The following is a 21,712-nucleotide window of genomic DNA, read 5'->3' on the forward strand; positions in this document are numbered from 1 at the left end:
GCTTGTTTTTAATCTTGGATGCATGATCTCAGATGTCTCAGGGAAGACAATTTTTCAGAATTCTCCATAGAATAGAAGAGCCTCATCTAGAGATATATGTGATTAGAGTGATGAGCTCACTCATCAACAATATGACAAATACTTATGCTCACAAACACACTAGCTATATTTATATATGTAGCTCATGGCCACATTTATATCCACATATTCCATGCTTACATTGCAGTGGGCACTTCTAATTTATGATGTTTTCTTGGATTTTTATCTACAGTATTCTCCAGTCTCTTCTTCTTGTGTGCCATTTCAGTGAGCCTTGGTGCCTTTATGTCCCACAAAGGAATCAGAACAGTGATGGAAATGTGATGATTGCCGTATTTATTCCAAATTTTAGATTGTCTATTTTGAGTCACATGACTTATTATGATAATGATGATGACTCTAATTTCAAGCAGTAAGTTGTTTAAAAAATTATTCATTTTCAGGATTCAGTTTATATTTCCTTAAGTCAGTTTGGATGCATATCAATGTAACTTCTATTTTCCAAAAGGGCTTTTCTCTCTTGTAGAAACATAATACCTTTTCAAGTGTTTCTTCCTGATAATCATGTTTTTTCTCAAGGAAAGAAGAGGAGTTCACTTTTATTTATCTCATTACACTTTTGACACTCTGAAACTTCCTTGCTGTTTTTGCCTATAGCTATTATTAGTGGAATATTTCTTGTATTTCACAGCAGAATCTACTTGATGCTGATTGAAAAGGAGGAAGGTGAGAATTTGGAGTTGGGAGTCATCATTTTACAATGTTTTCCAATGACTCACACATATTTCTATTATTTATATTAGATAATTTGTAGATTGTTATTTTTTTGCAAAATCACTCCATTATTTCTTGTTTCTAAGCATTTGTAAACAGGTACAGAAAAGATAAAAAAAAAAGACAAATTGATGCTGATGCGTTGAGGATTGTCAGTTTAATATCTTTAGAATTAGAAGACAATGGAAGAGTTACTTGGACTATGCTGGAAAAAATTCCAATGTAGGATTCTTTTTGAAAGAAGTAAGATTAACTGTCTTTCATTCAGACATTTTTGGTCCACTTATTGAGATCTGAAATGAACATTACAGAAATAACTATGCAATTCTACTTTCCCATTACTAATAATATAAGCACTAAGCAAATTTGATTTTCCCTTAAGTATCAATGGTTTGTCCACATTTTAATATGTACTGTTTCTTCTTCTATTTGTAACAAAGTTGCTAAAGTATTCTATGCCCTTTGATTTCCAATAGAAATGATGTAAGTATACTAAGAGAGCCACAGAGGTCATTCTGCTCTTCATTTTTTCCTAATGATATATCTGAGTATCTTGAACCAATATCACTTTGCTCAAAAAAACGGAAATACTCAATTCTTAACAGTACTTGTGTTGCATTGAGCCAATCATGTGGAAATTTTTATGTTTTCAAGTACATGCTGGTTGTTTGTGCTTCTTATTTTAACCTAATCTGTTCTTCTCAATACCACATTTGTTGATTGGCAATTTTATTTTTGTGGTGTACAACCTGTGTCAATTAAAAGATTTGGACATTAGTTCACTGTCTAAATGATGATTAGAATAGTTTTCTCTCATTCTGTGATGCTCTGATGATAGTTTCCTTTGCTATGCAGAAAGCTTTTGTTTTATTATACTACCTCTGTTAATACTTGGCCTAATTTGTGAGATGCTTCTGTTCCCTTCCACAAAGGTCTTGCCTATATGAATATTTTGAAAATTCCCCATTGAGTGTTTCTCTGGCACTTTCCATGTTCCATAGTCAATGTTAAGGTCTTTTAATCACATAGAATTAATTCCTGTACCATATGAAGTGCTTTTATCATTTTTGACACTTTTGTAGGTTAGTATCCAACTTACCACCTCTACATGTTGTATAAACCGTTTTCCCTCATCTGAATTTGCCAGTTACATGCCTTTCTCCCTTCATGTGCCTGCACCTTTTCTGTTTAAAGCAAATTAAGAGAATGTGTAAATGCCACCTGACCTTAGGATTATGTTTTTTATCAGGAAATAAAGTCAAGATATTCTCCCAGTAAAGAAGAGGCTTTATTTTCTGTGTTGGGAATAAAAATTTATAAAGACATTCTAGAAATAATTTTAGAGGCTCCTCAGAATATAAAATAGAAACACAATATTATCTGATTCCATTCTTCCATTTTATCCTCATTAAACTCCAAATCATGCCATTGATATTTTATAATGCTGTGAATGAAGTTCATTATTATTTTGTTGGACTTTAAAGCATGTTTTAAGTTAATTTTGAGAGACATTTTGAGTATACATATACATTTACCACAATATATTAAAATAAATAGACATAATTTCATGCAAAATGTTAACCATCTCTTTGTGATGAAAATATATATTCATCACTAGTTCTTCAAATGCCTTGGACATTTCATGTGGAATTTCTGTATCACATAGATTAGCATAAATACTTTACATTCTTTGAATCTATTGTGAGTCCTATTAATATTATTAATTTTTCTAACAAATATATATATATATTCATTTCAATTATTATGCTCTGTATTAGGGATTATTATTATCCACTTTTCCAAATGTAGCTCTTTTCATGTGTTGCATTACTCTGCAATGGATCTATCTCCATTTACTTTGACTTATTTTATACTTTAAAAAGACATTAACAATAGTGACAATTTGTATATTTTTCATAGAGTGCCAAAAAGCCTGACCTGAATCATAAGTAACATATGACTTAGGATTAGTGAAAGGATTATATAAACCCTATGACTCAAAGTTTGGAGGATAAAAAAAAGAAAAGGAAAGATGAAGATAAACATCTTTTGACAATAGTGGGATTTTGATCAGCCTAGATAATGAAAACAGTATAGAGTGCCCTTCCTTTCACCCATTGTAATTGTCTGATTGTATCTCATTGATTTTTTTTCCAGAATTTTCTCAGATGTCTAAGAGCTCCAATGTGAATTGTGCTCTTCTATTTTCATTTTTTGATCTCAAGTATTCTTGAATATATAATCACAATAGTACTTCCCAAATATCCTAAACATTGTGATGATAACATAAAATGTTTTTATCCATTCTAATTTGAACCAGGATGATCAAACTTGAAAATTCTGTCATAATCCTCACCTTATGCAGTAGGAGAATACAACTGTCTAGAATTGTGGTTGACAGCATATTCCATGTCAGTTTTAATTTTGTGACCATCAGACTGTTTAGAAAAATTCCTTAGGGGACAAGAACTTTTATGTGTGTGTTGGTGTATGCATGTGATTGGGAGTATTCATTTACTGCTTTGTTTCCTGAAAGTAGCAGAAAGCTAAATCTGAGGATACACATATCACATATCTAAGGCACCGGTATTGATATGGAGACACAGACTCTAGCATTAAACAACATGTTCAATTGATCTACAAATAATATGTCACCTCACAAACAACATAAATTCCTTCCTATCATTTTTCCAAGGGCCTTTATATGGAGTTCGGGCACCAAAAATACCAAAAATACCTTGAGTGAATTTCTTAACACAATTTTTCCACATGAGATAATAAATTTTAAGAAATCTCTGTGGGGTGATTTTATTACACTTGTTTTTTTACGTTACTTTTTTCCATGGTACTCAGAACTGTACTTGTCTTTCCTTGGTCTAGTTTTGGTATGAATATGGCAATAGGAATGGTAAGGGAGCTGGACCATTAATCCTCCTTTGAGAGATCACTGGAAAAACTTTTAAGGGGTTAAACAATTGATCTTTTAACATTTTGAGATGATGAGAGGGGTGACATAGCAATGACAGCAGCTGGGGTATCTCAAAGAAAAGTCCTTTTAAGGAAACAAACTAAAACTAAACAGATAACAAACTTCTGAAAATACATAGCCATTTGATGGCAACACTCATGGTAGTAGTGTGATATGTGACTGGGGTAACATATATAGTCAGATTCCTAGCACTTCTATCATTGTTATAGAGAAGTGTAGTGAAGAATATGATTGAGATTATTTCTTCTCTTTTATACAAAGAGAATAGGCAAGAATACCATCTGAAATGTCATGGAAGGATTTTGTCATGGGTGTTATAAGACTGATGATTTTTGTCACTGTTATGATGCCAGTAGTTTGTGGGATACTCTTGAGATAATTTAAACCAATCACCATAATGTCAGATTCTTTCATCATTCTCTCTCATCTCTTACAACTTGTGAGAAATTTTAAGAGGTAAAGTCATAGGAAATAAAATATAACTGTATCTTCAGTAGACTATGTTCCAGAGCCTATCAAAAAAAAAAAGGTAACTTAAATTATCTTTTTCTTATATCAGACTACTCCATAAAGAACTAGGACTGGAACATTGTACCAGAAGCCAATTGAAGGCTAACAATGCTAGTTGGGAATACCGAATATTTGCCCACATCTGTGAATTTGGACAGATAATGCAGGCTGTTTATTTTAAGGAGTCTGTATGTTTCATGCATGGAAGGACACTTTTTATCTTTGAAAATACTCTTCAAGACAGACACTTTCATACTAATTTCATATTTGGCCTGAGTATTTCAGAAGGTACTCTGTTTTCCTCAGCATTTCTGAAGAAGTCAAGCTCTTGCATTCTATCTGTGCTATTGAGCTTTACTATCACCAAGAGTATCAGTAGTTAGAAACTGTTGTCTGAGTAACATTTTATAAGATGCAACATTGTTTTGACTGCTGTGCTTTCAAGTGCTAAAGAGGCATATTGAGCATTTTTCTTCCATTGATTAATTAAATATCTTTATATCCTGACCCTAGCACTCCTCCATTCTCTACTTTCAGTCCTCTCACACTTCCTTCCCTCATTCTTCTACCCTCTTCTCCAAAGAGAATGGGGAGGCACCAAACAACCCTGGCACATTAAGTCACTCAGGACTAGATGCATTCTCTTCCACAGATGCCAGACAAGGCAGCCCAATTTGGGGAACAGAATCCAAAGGTTGGCGTATGAGACAGAGAGTTCCATATCCCCAGATGTTGAGGGACCCACATGACAAACCTAGGTATCTGCTCTATATGTGTCTAAGTCCAACCCATGTGTGCTTTTTGGTTTTTTGTTTCAACCTCTATGAGTCCCCTTGGGCCCAGGTTAGTTTACACTGTAGGTCTTCTTGTGTAGTCTTTGACTTGCATTTAAAATATATATATATATACCAGGAATTTGTGAGAGAAGTTAGTTGAGTCCCTAGGGTATTATGAAGGATTCTGTTACAAATCTGTTACTTTGATGACAAGAAATCCTGCAACCCTTCAATGCAAAGAGGATATATGTTAGCAAGCATTTAGAATAACAAATGATGCATTCAATATTTGTAAATATTCTTCATGTTAGACTTCTGCTTTCTGGTTGTTAAATACAACTTTCATTTTGACATGAGGGTTTAAGAAGATAGCTCTTTGCCTCAGCTGCTGATTTAAGCTGGGTCTTGTTTCCTATCTTGGATATTGTGCTATATCCATATATCACAAAGCGAATCTGTAGTGAGAAGTTCTTGTCTAAATATATTTTATATAATTATACTTATTTTTATGACTGCATTCCCTTCAGTTGCGAAACAATTTGAGCATTTTAAAGGTGATCATGCTTTCCTGGTGCATGCTTGATATTATGTATTTAGTGAAAATTAACTTCTAGTTTTGTTCTTTCTTCCTATTGAAAATTTAGGTATAAGTGTCACCCTTGCTTCTGAAGAATCTCTGATTCTTCAAGCCTTTCCTTGTATTAGTATCCATCTTCATGAGCTTACCTCAATAGCTCTGCTTGCCCTGACTTTATCTTCCCTTGGAAGCATTGAATAGTCTTTCGCTGTGTTTTTATTCTCACTGTAGTTTGGATAGGGTAAAATTTAACTTGTATTAGAGGCAGATTGTTATGATTGTTGAACTTAGGCCATATAAACTATAATTCAATATTAATTATTTTTAACCCTCATACTCTATGTACCTTAATAAACTCACTTGTACCTTCATAAATTGTAAGATACTTCTGATAATAGTGTGTTTGACAAAAAAAGTCACATTAAAAATTAGTAATTGCTACACTGGGAATGGGGATAACATTGGGAATGTAAATAACAAAATAACAATAAAAAAAAACTAAGAAAAAGAAAGTTAGTAACACAGTATTCATTGAACAAAATTTGTCTTACATGGATAGGAGAATATCTGCTCTCACATTTAAAAAAATCTAGTTGTTAATCTCTTTTCATGAAGGTTTAGTAATATCTAAGAAGTGTTGTGTTGATTATTTTAGTCCACCAGAGTTGAAGATATAAAGATATGACTGCTTTGGTCATATTGATTCAGTGTCTATTTCCTTTATCACATTACTTTTAACATTTAGTTGTACTGTAAATAAAATAAACTAGGGGTCATGTTAATAATTTTAATTTACATAAAACTTATAAACAATTTTATAGTAGCACTTGAAGTGAAAAACTAACAATAATCTTATAAAGACTGTTTTTATATAAATAAAACAAAAAGCAAATATTAATAATCCAATATTTTGTGACTATAGGACGTACAGATATATAATCTCACAGAGCTCTTGATAATATGGTTCTACAGAAGGAGATAAATATGGCAATGGGAGGGAGGAATGGCCATTCAAGGTAGTTTGCTTTCACTTGGTACCTCAAAACCACTCCCAGTTTTCAATCTAAATGTTGACATTGGATTGGTGGATGTGTGCTGGAAACAAAAGACAGAGGCAGACATCTTCAGAGACTGCATCTTTTCTTAATTAGAAAACCTGAAGAAAGGCTGTTTCTCCATAGAAGTGTTTATGATGGGAACATGGTGTGAGGTCATTCCCGTTTTATCGTACAAAGCATGTAGTATTGGGGGATGGAATATTTCATTTGCTGATTATATCTTTACAACTGCAAAATAATAATGGGTCTGGAGTGTGGATATAGTTTGTGAAGAGTCCACAGTTTGTGTTTTTGATTGAATACAACATTTGTGTCCAGAAATACAGATTTAACCAAAGCATTAGATATTTAAACAATCGCTTCCTAAATGTGCCGGCTATTTTAATTATACCCATTTCAGGATGATATAAAATTATTTGTTTTTATAAATATTACATTGAAGCTATAAAATCCACTGCAATTAACTGGGAGGAAGGATACTATGAATCTTCTGCACTAATCTTGATATTAACGTTTTTGTAGGTTAAATTTGAGGAGCTATCAGCTCATTTTGGCCTTCAAATTTGCCATTGAGGAGATCAACAGGGACCCTCATCTTTTACCCAACACATCTCTAGGATTTAATATTATGAATATTAAAAAGGGTGAAAACAATATTCTGGATGAAGTGTCTGTTTGGCTCACAGGAAGGCTTACACCAATTCCCAATTACACTTGTAAACGTAAGAACAAGGATGTTGCTCTAATTACAGGATCATACTGGAGAACATCTGCAGGTATTGGGACTCTGCTCCATCTCTACAAATATCCACAGGTGAGGAACATGCCCTCAAGAAACCTAGAAACCACTATTAAACTGCTAGCATACTGGGTGTTTCTACGTGTAAAGAAAAGAAACACAACTGCCATCTATCAAATGAGAGGTGCCAGGCATTTGCTTATGTTGCCTCAGATACTTTGAGATAAAGAAGAGGAAAAGTTGGCACATACAGTGCGTATCTAGACAACTGTGTCTTGTCAAGGAGTCTCAATATATTTGTTCAGAAATGACATAGGTATTTAAACATCAAGAACAAAATTTAGTCCCTATTAATCTCTAGTATTGTCTTAAATCTACAATTTAATCTATATCAATGCTTTTATTCTTTTTTCTGCTTTGAAATTTTCCTCAGGTATTTTTTGGACTGTTTGACCCTATTCTGAGTGACCGAAGCCAGTTCTCTTCTCTTTACCAGATAGCTGCAAAGGACACATCATTGTCACTTGGCATTGTCTCTTTGATGCTTCATTTTAGGTGGAACTGGGTTGGACTGATCCTTCTAGATAATGATAAAGGAATACAGATTCTCTCAGACCTCAGAGGAGAGATGCACAGGAATAAATTGTGTGTAGCTTTTGTAAAGATAATGCCAGAAAGTTTTAGTTATGAGAACTATGACTATGGATCCACAGAAACTCTCAAACTAATCATATCATCATCTGCAAACGTTGTTGTTGTTTATGATGACACACAATCTTTACATGTTTTAATGCTGAATTTCATGCAATTGATAATAACATGGAAAGTATGGATCATGAATTCACAATGGGACACAGGCAGTGGAGTAAATAATTTTCTGATTGATTCTTTGCATGGGAGTCTCTATTTTGCACACCACCATAATGAGATGCCTAGTTTTAGAAAGTATATTGAGACATATAATCCTTCAAAATACCCAGATGACCATATTCTTGCTTTTTTATGGAATAAACATTTCAATTGCTCCTTTTCTAAATTTGATTGTATAATATTGGGTAACTGTCTACCCAACGTTTCCTTGCAATTATTGCCTGCAAATACATGGATTAAGAAAATGCCTGAGGAGGGTTACAATATATATAATTCTGTGTATGCTGTGGCTCACGGTCTCCACGACATGACTGTCAAACAAATACAATTTCAATCTCATCAAAATTGGGAGAATGTGAACCCATGGGAGGTAATTTTTCTTGCTGTGCATTTTATTTATACCACTGTTCTGTTTGCAAACATTAAACTCACTAAATGTATTTTTGCCAAAAAGGATATGACAGACTGTATGTCATGTCTTCTCTAAAGTGATTGCTGACAAATGTGTCATTTTCCATGCTGAGCAGACTCAAAACGTATATGGGATTAAACGTATATGTCAATATCTCTTTGATGTTACAAATAACTACAGAATTGTATTATACTTACATACTCAATTTGAAACCATTTATCTCTAAGTACATTTCCAACCAGATACAAAAACTAGATCCTAAATTGTCACAGGCTACTAGACCCTTAAAGTTCAAATACTGAAGTAATGGCTATGTTAGCTAAGGAAATATTTTCATACATTTGGAAAATCAACACTAAAATTTACAATTAATTATTTTCCTTAAATAATTAGAGATGGCTAGCATCTGAAGAGTGTGCAAACTTGCTTCAATCCATATTCCTTGTTTAATATGTTTCTTATTTATTTCTGTGTGTGAATCAATACATTGTTTTGATAGTAACTTCCAGTCTAGAAACATTATAATGTTATTCTTTGAGCTTTCATCATAATAATCAGTAATTTATTGTTGTAGCTCACATTTCTTATCAGCAATAAATATCAGTAAGAGAAATTTCTTCAATTTGCTCAATCTCTTGAACACTTCTAGGAATAAATCTAACATAAGCTTCTGCATCTCTTTTAGCTCAACATTTTTCTCAAAAACGTCCATTTTAAAAATAATGCTGGGGACCAAATAGATTTGGATCCGCAAAGAAAATTGGATGGAGACTATGACATCCTCAATTTTTGGAATTTTCCCAAAGGTCTCAGACAAGACATGAAGGTTGGATCGTTTTCCCCAAAAGCTCCACAGGGGCAACAACTGTGTCTGTCTGACTATATGATACAGTGGGGTATAGGATTTATGGAGGTGTGTTGGACCATAACTCATTGCAGTGTTTTTTGCATAAAAAAATATTTGTTTGTGGGTGTAATGATTTTTGGTTCATTCTCAGGACCAATCTGTAAAAACAAAATTGATCAGTATAAAGAAGTTTGTGTTGCCTTATTCTGAAGAAGCAATTTTTTGTGGATTTCTCCGTGAGCAATTATTTCAAGTCATAGATATAGTATCTGTTTAGTGTTTCTAGCCTTTGTGCTGACAGCATGCTAGCAAGATCATTTCTTTTGAATCCAAATTTAAAAATATAACTGCAAGGTCATTTGAGCTTTTGTGTTTATGCTTCTGAAATTGTACAGTGGCATAAAAAGCACATGTGTGTGGGTTAACTACACAGCCTCCTGTTGAAATAGGAAGCAATTGTTGAACCAATAAAAAAACAGTAGAGAGGAGCAACTTAAGAGCATAGACTTTATTTGGTTTCATGTGACAATAGCAGCCCATCAAGATTCAGCCAGTCATGGCGTCAGGAGCCTAAAGAAAAAAAAAGAGATTTACGATTCTTTTTATGTCAGGAAGTACCATGAAACTAATACTCCTCTTAACAGACATTCTGTTTTTTTACATTTTTTTCTGGACAAAGGCCAATAAAAGGATGCTATTTAAATTTAGAGTATCAAAAACCATAATGTAGATTATTTTGCACAAGGATGCAAAACTTGTTTTTGTTGTAATTATGAATGCTTTCAAATTTGTATTCCAATAGATATTAACTGTTAATATTTTGGACAGTCTGCTCTCTCCAGTGATTAGGAAGCACACAGTAGGATCAGGATGGCATTCTAGACAGGTACTCAGTAACCTAATGGCTGTTTATTTTGCCCTACCTCTTACACTCCCACAATTCCTCAGTGATTTGTTGCATTTGGATAATAGTATTAACAAGTTGAACTTTGTTGGACACTATCAAGTCAGAATAGAAATAGGATAATAATGTTTTGTAGTTATAAATATAAACATTTGTTGTCTCATTGTGCAATATTGAATTATGTTTTTAGTTGTTTTAACCTATACACTCCTGAGTATTTTCTCTTGTGTACTTCATTCTTAGCTTCCTCGCTCGGTGTGCAGTGAGAGCTGTGTTCCTGGGTTCAGAAAATCCCCCCAGGAGGGAAAGGCTAACTGTTGCTATGATTGCACTCCTTGTGCAAGCAATGAGATTTCCAATGAAACAGGTAAATGTCACTGGGTAAGATACCACCTATCCCAAGTGGTCTGTAATGTCTAAGCACATGGAAAGATTCTGAGAAGGGACAGCACACAGATAAGTCCTATTCAACTTTCATTTAAAAGTTAAAAAAAAAAATATTTAGCTCACTGCAGCATGACTTTAAATAGCACTCTGGTCATTAAAATGTATACTTAATCATTGTTTTTGTTCTTGCAAGGTATTGTTGCCTTCGGGGAATCTCTTTGTACATCCTAGAATAATATACTTTATTTTACCATGGCATTTAACACAGAGAGAAAAAAAATATCAACTTTCCATAATTTTGAAAAAAATATTTAGTTCATAGCTAGCACTAATTAATTATGGGATCTTTATCATTCTTTCTTGTACAACTTCATCTATGAATCTAGATTCATCAAAGGTGATCAGAAATTTCTTTGATTTATCCTTGGTTATGTTTTAAGATATTTTTTCTTTTTTATTGGATGTTTTCTTTAGTTAAATTTCAAATGTTATCCCTTTCCTAGTTTCACCCCCTCCCAGAAAACCCTATCCCATCCTCCCTCCCCCTACTTCTAAGAGGGAGTTCCTCCACCCACCCACCCACTCCCACCTCCCTGCACTCGATTCCCCTATACTGGGGCATCTATCAAGCCTTCATAGGACCAAGGACCTCTCCTCCCATTGATGCATGGCATGACCATCCTCTGCTACATACATAGCTGGAGCCATGTGTACTCCTTTGTCGGTGGCTTAGTCCCTGGGAACTGTGGGGCGGGGGCGGGGGGGTCTGGATGATTGATATTGTTGTTCTTCCTATGGGGTTTCAAATCCTTTCAACTCCTTCAGTCCTTTCTCTAACTCCTCTATTGGGGACCCTGCACTCAGTTCAATGGTTGGCTACGAGCATCCGCCTCTGTATTTGTAAGGTTCTGGCAGGGCCTCTCAAGAGACAGCCATATCAGGTTCCTTACAACATCCACTGCTTGGCATCCACAATAGTGTCTGGGTTTTGGTAACTGTACATGGAATGAATCCACAAGTAGGACAGTCTCTGCATGGTCTTTCCTTCAGTTTCTGTTCTACACTTTATCTACATATTTGCTCCTGTGAGTATTTTGTTCTCCTTCTAAGAAGGCGTGAGACACACACTTTGGTCTTCCTTCTTCTAGAGCTTCATGTGGTTTATGAATTGTATCTTGGGTATTAGGAGCTTTGGGGCTAATATTCACTTAGTGAGTGCATACCATGTGTGTTCTTTTTCCATTGGGTTACCTCACTCAAGATGATATTTTCTAGTTCTATCCATTTGCCTAAGAATGTCATGAATTCATTGTCTTTAATAGCTGAGTAATACTCCATTGTATAAATGAACCACATTTTTTTTATCCATTCCTCTGTTGAAGGACATCTGGGTTCTTCCCAACTCCTAGCTATTATAAATAAGGCTGCTATAAACATATTGGAGCACATGTCCTTATTACATGTTGGATAATTTTCTGGGTATATGTGAGGAGTGGTATAGCTGGAACCTCAGGTAATACTACGTCCAATTTTCTGAGGAACTGCCTGATTTCCAGAGTGGTTGTACCAGCTTGCAATCCAACCAGCAATGGAGGAGTGTTCCTCTCTCTCCACATCCTCACCAGCATCTGCTGTCACCAGAGTTTTTTATATTAGTCATTCTGACTGGTGTGAGGTGGAATCTCAGGGTTGTTTTGATTTACATTTCCCTGATGACTAAGGATGTTCGACATTTCTTTAAGTGCTTCTCGGCCATTTGATATTCCTCAGTTGAAAATTCTTTGTTTAGTTCTATACTCCATATTAATAGGGTTATTAGTACTCTGGAGTCTAACTTCTTGAGTTCTTTGTATATATTGGATATTAGCTCTCTGTCGGATGTAGGGATGTTAAAGATCTTTTCCCAATCTGTTGGTTGGCTTTTTGTCCTATTGAGAGTGTCCTTTGCCTTATAAAAGTTTTGAAATTTTATGATATCCCATTTATTGATTCTTGATCTTAGATCATAAGACACTTGTGTTCTGTTCAGGAATTTTTTCCCCCTATGCCCATATGTTCAAGTCTCTCCCCCACTTTCTNCTCTATAAGTTTCAGTGTATCTGGTTTTATGTGGAGGTCCACTTGGACTTTAGAAGGAAATAAGAATGGGTTGATTTGCATTTTCTACATGCTGACCTCCAGTTGAACCAGCACCATTTCTTAAAAATGCTGTCTTTTTTCCACTGGATGGTTTTAGCTCCTTTGTCAAAGGTCAAGTGACCATGTGTGTGTGGGTTCATTTCTGGGTCTTCAATTCTATTCCATTGATCTACCTGCCTGTCACTGTACCAAAACCATGAAGTTTGTTTGTTTGTTATCACTATTGCTCTGTACCACAGCTTGAGGTCATGGATGGTGATTCCACTGGGTTCTGTTGAGAAAAGTTTTCACTGACCTGGGTTTTTTGTTATTTCAAATGAATTTGAGAATTGCTCTTTCTAACTCTATAAAGAATTTATTTGGAATTTTGGTGGGGACTCCATTGAATCTGTAGGTTGCTTTTAGCAGGATGGCCATTTTTACTATATTAATCCTGCCAATCCATGAGCATGGAAATCTTCCCATCTTCTGAGATTTTCTTCAATTTCTTTCTTCAGTGACTTGAAGTTCTTGTCATACAGATCTTTCACTTGCTTAGTTAGAGTCACACCAAGGTATGGAATATTATTTGTGACAATTGTGAAGGGTGTCTTTTCCCTGATTTCTTGCTTGGTCTGTTTATCCTTTGCGTAGAAGAAGGGTACTGATTTGTGTGAGTTAATTTTATATCCAGCCATTTTGCTAAAGTTGTTTATCAGTTTTAGGAGTTATCTGGTGGAATTTTAGGAGTCACTTAAATATACTATCATATCATCTGCAAATCATGATATTTTGACTTCTTCCTTTCCAATTTATATTCCTCTGACCTCCTTTTGTTGTCCAATTGCTCTAGCTAGAATTTCAAGTACTATATGGAATAGGTAGGGAGAGAGTGGGCAGCCTTGTCTAGTCCCTGAAGTAAGTGGGATTGCTTCAAGTTTCTTTCCATTTAGTTTGATGTTGGCTACTGGTTTGTTGTATATTCCTTTTACTATGTTTATGTTATGTATGGGCCTTGAATTCCTGATCTTTCCAAGACTTTTAACATGAAGGAATACTAAATTGTGTCAAATGCTTTTGCAGCATCTAATGAAATGATCATGTGGTATTTCTCTTTAAGTTTGCTTATTTAGTGGATTACATTGATGGATCACCATATATTGAACCATCACTGCATCTCTGGGATGAAGCATATTTGATCATGTTGAATGATAGTTTTAGTGTGCTCTTGGATTCTATGGCAAGAATTTTATTGAGTATTTTTTCATCAATGTTCATGAGGGAAATTGGTCTGAAGTTCTCTTTATAAGCATAATTACGGCTTTGTAGAACAAATTGGATAATGGTCCTTCTGTTTCAATTTTATGGAGTAGTTTGAAGAGTCTTGGTATTAGGTCTTCTTTGAAAGTCTGATAGAATGCTCCATTAAACACATTTGGTCCTGGGCTTTTTTGTTGTTGTTGTTGTTGTTGGGAGACTATTAATGGCTGCTTCTATTTAGGAGTTATGGGACTGTTTAGATGATTTATCTGTTCCTGTTTTAACTTTGGCACCTGGTATGTGTCTAAAAAATTGTCCATTTCATTGAGATTTTCCAATTTAGTTGACTATAAACTTTTGGAGTAGGATCTGATGATTTTTTGGATTTCCACAGTTTCCATTGTTATGTCTCCGTTTTCATTTCTGATTTTATTAATTTGGATACTATCTCTGTGCCCTCGGTTAGACTGGCTAAGGGTTTACCTATCTTGTTGATTATCTCAAAGAACCAGGTCCTGGCTTGGTTGATTCTTTGTATAGTTACTTTTGTTTCTATTTGGTTGATTTCAGCCCTGAATTTGATTCTTTCATGTTGTCTATTCCTCTTGGGTATGTTTGCTTCATTTTGTTCTAGAACTTTCAGATATGCTGCCAAACTGCTATTGTAAGCTCTCTGCAGTTTGTTTTTAGAGGCACTTTGAGCTATGAGTTTTCCTCTTATCATTGCTTTCATTGTGTAACATAACTTTTGATATGATGTGTCTTCATTTTCATTAAATACGAAAAAGTCTTTAATTCTTTATTTCTTCTTTGACCAAGTTATCATTGAGTAGAGCTTTGTTCAGCTTCCATATGTATGTGTGTTTCCATTGTTTTTGTTGGAATTTAAGGCTAGCCTTAGTCCTTACTCCATGGTGATCTGATAGGGTGCATGAGATTATTTCAATCATCTTGTATCTGTTGAGACCCGTTTTGTTACTAATTATATGGTCAGTTTTGGAAAAGGTACCATGAGGTGATGAGAAGAAGGTATATTCTTTTGCTTTAGGATGAAATGTTCTATAAATATCTGTTAGATCAATTTGGTTCATAACTTCTGTTAGTTTCAATGTGTTTTTGTTTAGTTTCTGTTTCCATGATCTCTCCAATGCTGAGAGTGGGGTGCTGAAGTCTCCCACTATTATTGTGTGAGGTTTATTGTGCGATTTGAGCTTTAGTAAAGTTTCCTTTTTATGAATATGGGAACCCTTGCATTGGGCAAGTAAATGTTCAGAATTGAGAAAATTGAGAGTTCATTTTGGCAGATTTTTTCTTTGACTAATGTGAAGTGTCCTTCCTTATCCTTTTTTGATAACTTTTGGTTGAAAGTCGATTTTATTCAATATTAGAATGGCTACTCCAGCTTGTTTCTTGGGACCATTTGCTTGGAAAATTGTTTTCCAACCTTTTACTCTGAGATAGTGCCTGTCATTGTTACTGAGGTGTGTTTCCTGTATGCAGCAAAATGCTGGATCCTATTTATGTATCCAGTCTGTTGGTCTATATCTTTTTATTGGGATATTGAGTCCATTGATGTTAAGAGATACTAAGGAAAAGTGATTGCTACTTCCTATTATTTTTTTTTGTTAGAGGTAGAATTATGTTTGTGTGGCTATCTTTTTAGATTTGTTGAAAAATTAGTTTCTTGCTTTTTCTAGGGTGTAGTTTCCCTCCTTGTGTTGGTGTTTTACATTATCTTTTGTAAGGCTAGATTTGTAGAATGATATTGTGCAAATTTGGTTTTGTCATGGAATATCTTGTTTTCTCTATCTATACTAATTGGGAGTTTTTCAGGATATTGCAGCCTAAGCTGGCATTTATGTTCTCTTAGGGCCTATATAATATCTGCCCAAGTTTTTCTGGTTTCTATGTTGAGAAGTATGGTATAATACTTAGAGGCCTGCCTTTATATGTTACTTGACCTTTTTTCCTACTGCTTTTAATATTCTTTTTAATATTTTTTATTTTTTATTTTATTATATTTTATTAATATTCCTTTTAATTTTAATAATCTTTGTTTGATGCATTTGGTGTTTTGATTATTATGTGACAGGAGAAACTTATTTTCTGGTTGAGTCTATTTTGAGTTCTGTAGGCTTATTGTATGTTCATGGGCATCTCTTTCTTTAGGTTAGGGAAGTTTTTTTCTATAGTTTTGTTGGAGTTGTTTATTGGCCCTTTAAGTTGGAAGCCTTCACTCTCTTCTATTCCTATTATCCTTGGGGTTGGTCTTCTCATTGTGCCCTGGATTTCCTGGATGTTTTGGGTTAGGAGCTTTTTTGCATTTTGCATTTTCTTTGACTGTAGTGTCAATGTTTTCTATGGTTTCTTCTGCACCTGAGCTTCTCTCTTCTACCTCTTGTATTCTCTTGGTGATGCTTGCATCAATGACTCCTGGTTTCTTTCCTAGGTTTTTTAACTCCAGGGTTGTCTCCCTTTGTGATTTCTTTACTGTTTCTATTTCCATTTTAAGATCTTAGATCATTTTGTTCATTTCCTTTGCCTGTTTGATTGTGTTTTCCTGTAATTCTTTAAGGGATTTTTATGTTTCCTCTTTAAGGACTTCTACATGTTTACCTGTGTTCTTCTGTATTTCTTTAAAGGATCTATTTACGTCCTTTTTGAAGTCCTCTATCATCATCATGAGAAGTGATTTGAGATCTGAATCTTGTTTTTCTGGTGTGATGGTGTATCCAGCACTTGCTATTGTGGAAGAATTGGGTTCTGATGATGCCAAGTAACATTGGTTTCTGTTGCTTATGCCCTTATTCTTGCCTCATGCCATTTGATTCTCTCTAGTGCTACCTGCCCTCCCTATATCTAAATAGAGTCTGTTCTTCCTATAATCCTGGTAGTGTCAGAAATCCCCAGAATTCAGCTGAATCTGTGATCCTGTGATTCCAGGATCCTGTGTGTGTCAGAGTTCCTGGGAGTCAAGCTGCCTCTGGGACCCTCTGGGACCCTGAGAACCTGGTATGACAAAACTCCAGTGCAGATCAGAAGGAACCTGAGCCACTGGTCACCAGGGTTCCTGCATCCCTGGATCCTGCTGGTCCTAGTTACTCCCTGTAGTGTTGGAACAGATATTGTGTCCTACTCACCCCTCATCCTAAGTCCTGGGCATGCTAGAGCGCCTGGGAGTGGATCCTCCTCTGGATGCTGTGGGACTGTCTGCTGAGTTCATATCCATAAAATATTTTACATAAGATTTATTCGCTTTGGTTTTTTCTGTACATATTTTACTTACATGGATATATGTGGAGCTGGGGCTTGTTTGTAGCACAAAGATAGAAGAGGGCATTATATTGTGTGGATATGGAGTTAGAGATTTCTATGACTCATGTGGGTACTAACATCTGAATCTCAGTCAGCCTTAAGTTTAAAAATTGCCCTGTACCAATCAACTATATGTACAGCTTTCATGTTTTGGGTATCTGGCATGAGTTATGTACAAGATTTCTTTAAATAATTTTTTTTATTACCTGTTTTCTTGTTGCCCGCCGCTTTTTTGTTCCCCTGGTAAGAACACACTCAGGGCAACCGGAATCTTCTGCGGCACAAGCTTTATTGCTTACCCCATCAGGAGCCAGTGGAGAAGAGAGCCAGAGAGAGAGCCAGAGAGAGAGAGAGAGATGGCGGAGCCCCCTCCCTTTTATGGAGGACTGTCCTCCGCCTCGGACATGTCACTCCCTGATTGGCTGCAGCCCATCAGCCAGAGTTGTTGTCACGGGAAAGGCAGAGCACATGGGGTGGGAAACTACCCCAGCGCATGTGCAGATGGTTTGTTTATTACTTAGAACACAGGTGTCAGTGCCATCTTATAATGGCGAATGTGAGGACGGCTCCTTACATTTTCTCTATCTCCAAATTCACACAGGACCCATCAGGCTACATAGCATGCCAAAATACTTAGATGAGCCTTCAAAATAGATCATAAAGTCCTAAAATATCTTCTGGATTACAAAATGCACATTAGGGAGGAAAGTAAATAAAACTATTATGAGAATATTCCACTGAGCACAAAAAAATTTTAAAACAATAGTCACTTACGTATTATGAAATTGAATCAATAGTTGAACCACTTCTCAGTTCATTTGATTAACATATGCTTAAAGAATTTTTAAGTACTCCTTATCTCGCAATATACAAATGAAAGTATTTTGTATAATGCGTTTTGTATAGTAGAAGTATTATTTTACAAAGAATATATAAGATATAGAATAGTGTCTTCTGACAGCTAGGTACAAGGGCACATAGTCATTTATATTAAACATAGTGTTGATATTAAGCCAAGAATACATGCACACTCCTCAGAGTGACTGAGCAAATTGAAATTGAATAATCAGTCTTGCAAGGCAAAATTGGTTACAACAGAGGGACTGTATGTCAAAATACATCCAAGGAACAATATAGGTGCATGAGCTAACTGAAAAGAGTGAATGTTAAGAGCATCTGCACACACAATGTTTACTATGGAGAGAAAAACCAAAGAGTGTTCCCCTTCATTATTTTTGTTTGTTTATTTAGTGAGAATCTTCATTTATTAATTTGTATATTTTAGAGGAAATAATTGCTTGCCCTAATACTCACATGTTATGAAATTACTTCATAAAACAAGAAATTTTCTAAACGTTTGGGTCTTTTAATTTGCCTAATTTTAAAATGTGCAGATTAGGAACAAAGAGACAACAAAAGAAATACTGTACATATAGATGCTTTTGTACTTTGGTGATATAAGTACATGTACACATTAAGTGTATACACTGAGGAAACCTGAAATGTCAATCTTTAATCCTCCATGGTTACAATTCAAAGCAGTTCCAGAAACACAAAACTAAACTATAAATGCTGAATGGTTCAAAGCAGAGATTATTACATTCAAAACTTGAAGAATAAGCTTTATTTACCTTTAAAATTACAAATCTCTATAAAATATTTGACACATTGTATATATCAGAAGCATTTTAGCAAGTTAGAAATTGGGTCATGGTTATGATGATTTCGTACTCAGTTAGAAAACAATAGAAAGGAAATCAATGGCAAACAGAAGGGAAAGAATGTCTTGGGAGGAAGAGGGTATCATGAAGGGACATACTAAAAATTACTCTATAGCACCTATTACCTTTTTATATCTTAAATAAATCTTTTCTACACAAATTACTAAACAGTACCCCTTGGGAACTTATGCAAGCTTTAGAGAGTCTTATAATTCTCATTTTACATGTACCTTCAGAGAACAAAATAAAAATGGAGAATACACGAAATGCCATTAGAATGGGCCAATTACTAACAACAAATTGGGGGTTTTGTTGTGGTTGTTGTTGTTTGTTTGTTTGTTTTGTTTTTATTTTTGAGACATGGTTTCTCTGTGTAGCTCTGACTGTCCTGGAACTCACTTTGTACACCAGACTGGCCTTGAACTCAGAAATCTGCCTGCTTCTGCCACCCAAGTGATGGGATTAAAGGCTTGTGCCACCACCGCCCGGCTCTTACAACAATTTGAAGGTAAATTCTCTCTCTTGTACTGGATTCTCATGACCAATTCACACTTTTGGTTATTCACAAGAACAGAGTCCCATGACCAAGTTAGTTAATGCAATGCAATTCAATAATTTCTGATTATAGAAATAGGTGAAAATTGTCACATAAATGCAACTATTTAATTATGAACATAAAAGGAATAGGAGTACTTAATTCAGGTCTGAATAAAAATAATGATCAGTATCATTTGATATTAAGGATCACAATGGGTTTGGTTTTTTTACTTGAGTCTGAAACAACAACAAAAAAAAAGATCTTGATATCATGTCAGAGATCAGATGCTGGGAAATATCTTTGGATAAAAGAAGATCCTGAGTCTATAACCATAATAACTTTCATTCCTAACCAGATGCTGAGAGTTGTGTGGAATGTCCAGAAAGTCACTATGCAAACACACAGAGGAATTATTGCCTACAGAAATCCGTGACTTTCTTGGCCTATAAAGACCCTTTGGGGATAGCTCTCACTTTCATGGCCCTGGGTTTCTTTGTACTCACAGCTGGTGTCCTTGGTGTCTTTGCAAAGTATCATCACACTCCTATTGTTAAGGCCAATAATCAAGCTCTCACTTATATCTTGCTCATCTCTCTGGCCTTCTGCTTTCTCTGTCCCCTGCTCTTCATTGGATATCCCAACACAGCCACCTGTATCCTACAACAGAGCACATTTGCACTTCTGTTCACAGTGGCTCTCTCCACAGTCTTGGCAAAAACAATGACTGTGGTTCTGGCTTTCAAGGTCACTGTTCCAAGGAGAATGGTTAGGTGGTTAATGATATCAAAAGCCCCGAACTTCATTATCCCCATCTGCACATTCATCCAACTTGTGCTCACTGGAATTTGGCTTAGCACCTCTCCTCCCTTCATAGACTCAGATGCTCACTCTGAACATGGACACATTATCATTTTGTGCAACAAGGGCTCAGATGTTGCCTTCCACTGTGTCCTGGGATACCTCTGCTGCTTGGCACTCGGGAGCTACGGTTTGGCCTACCACTCCATGAAACTGCCTGACACATTTAATGAAGCCAAGTTTTTGACATTTAGCATGCTGATGTTCTTCACTGTGTGGGTCACATTCCTCCCTGTCTACCATAGCACTAATGGGAAGGTCATGGTGGCTATGGAGGCTTTCTCTGTATTTGTTTCCAGTGCAGCTCTCCTAGGCTGCATTTTTGTCCCCAAATGCTACATTATTTTGCTAAGACCAGAGAGAAACTCACTTCATTGCATCAGACAAAATGCATATTCTAGAGGGAAAGGTCATCATTCAGATTAGTCTGTTTTCAGATTTCAGAGAAGTATTTAAGCCATGTTAGCACCATCCCAACAGTCAGACATTATGTTGCTCATAGGATTTTATGATTATTTGGTTCATGTTTTCCCAGAATCTAGTTTTATTAGCTCATCTTCTAATACCATTTACATGTTACTATAAATTATAAAGTTGACTTCCATAAAACTCATTTTCTCTATTATTAGTCAAGAGAAAATGAGTGAGTTTTGTATCATTCTTTACCACTTCAACATTTCATCAGTTATCCCTTCTCAACAAACTTCTCAACATGTATCCATTGTCTCTGTGCCCTTGAGATGCTAAAGCAAACCGTTGTTCTTTTGGTTCATGTATGCTTTCACTCTTACGGTGAGCAAATTAAAAATATTTTTAAAAACTGACATGAATGAAATATCTTCATCTTTATGGTATAACTCAAAAGTCAGATATCAGTCAACCAGATAACTGAGGACTACATGAACTCCTGTTAAATCTGCGAAGAATGTCAAGTGCCAAGATGCATCCAGGTCGTCAGAAAATGTGCTCATGTTTCTTTTTGATAACTGACACATAAACTGTGATTTGGGTATTCCCTGC

At 35.4% G+C, this 21,712-nt stretch overlaps 1 protein-coding gene across 1 annotated transcript; it reads left to right on the plus strand.

The window, feature by feature from the left end:
• The first annotated feature begins 242 nt into the window (after positions 1 to 242).
• LOC110294984 (vomeronasal type-2 receptor 116-like) lies at positions 243 to 21,118 on the plus strand. The gene is made up of 6 exons (XM_021163426.1): positions 243 to 451; positions 7,246 to 7,537; positions 7,896 to 8,702; positions 9,430 to 9,657; positions 10,739 to 10,862; positions 20,190 to 21,118. The coding sequence occupies exons 1-6, from the start codon at positions 243 to 245 to the stop codon at positions 21,116 to 21,118; spliced, it is 2,589 nt and encodes an 862-aa protein (XP_021019085.1).
• Positions 21,119 to 21,712: the final 594 nt, after the last annotated feature.

This window comes from Mus caroli, chromosome 5, assembly GCF_900094665.2.
Source record: "Mus caroli chromosome 5, CAROLI_EIJ_v1.1, whole genome shotgun sequence".
Taxonomy (NCBI): domain Eukaryota; kingdom Metazoa; phylum Chordata; class Mammalia; order Rodentia; family Muridae; genus Mus; species Mus caroli.

Bases quoted from the DNA above. Each gene is read 5' to 3' on its own strand.
- LOC110294984 (XM_021163426.1), top strand. From the start codon at position 243: ATGATGTTTTCTTGGATTTTTATCTACAGTATTCTCCAGTCTCTTCTT. The intron at 452-7,245 runs GTAAGTTGTTTA...ACGTTTTTGTAG, and splicing joins GATGACTCTAATTTCAAGCA to GTTAAATTTGAGGAGCTATC. The intron at 9,658-10,738 runs GTGTGTTGGACC...CTTCATTCTTAG, and splicing joins GGGGTATAGGATTTATGGAG to CTTCCTCGCTCGGTGTGCAG.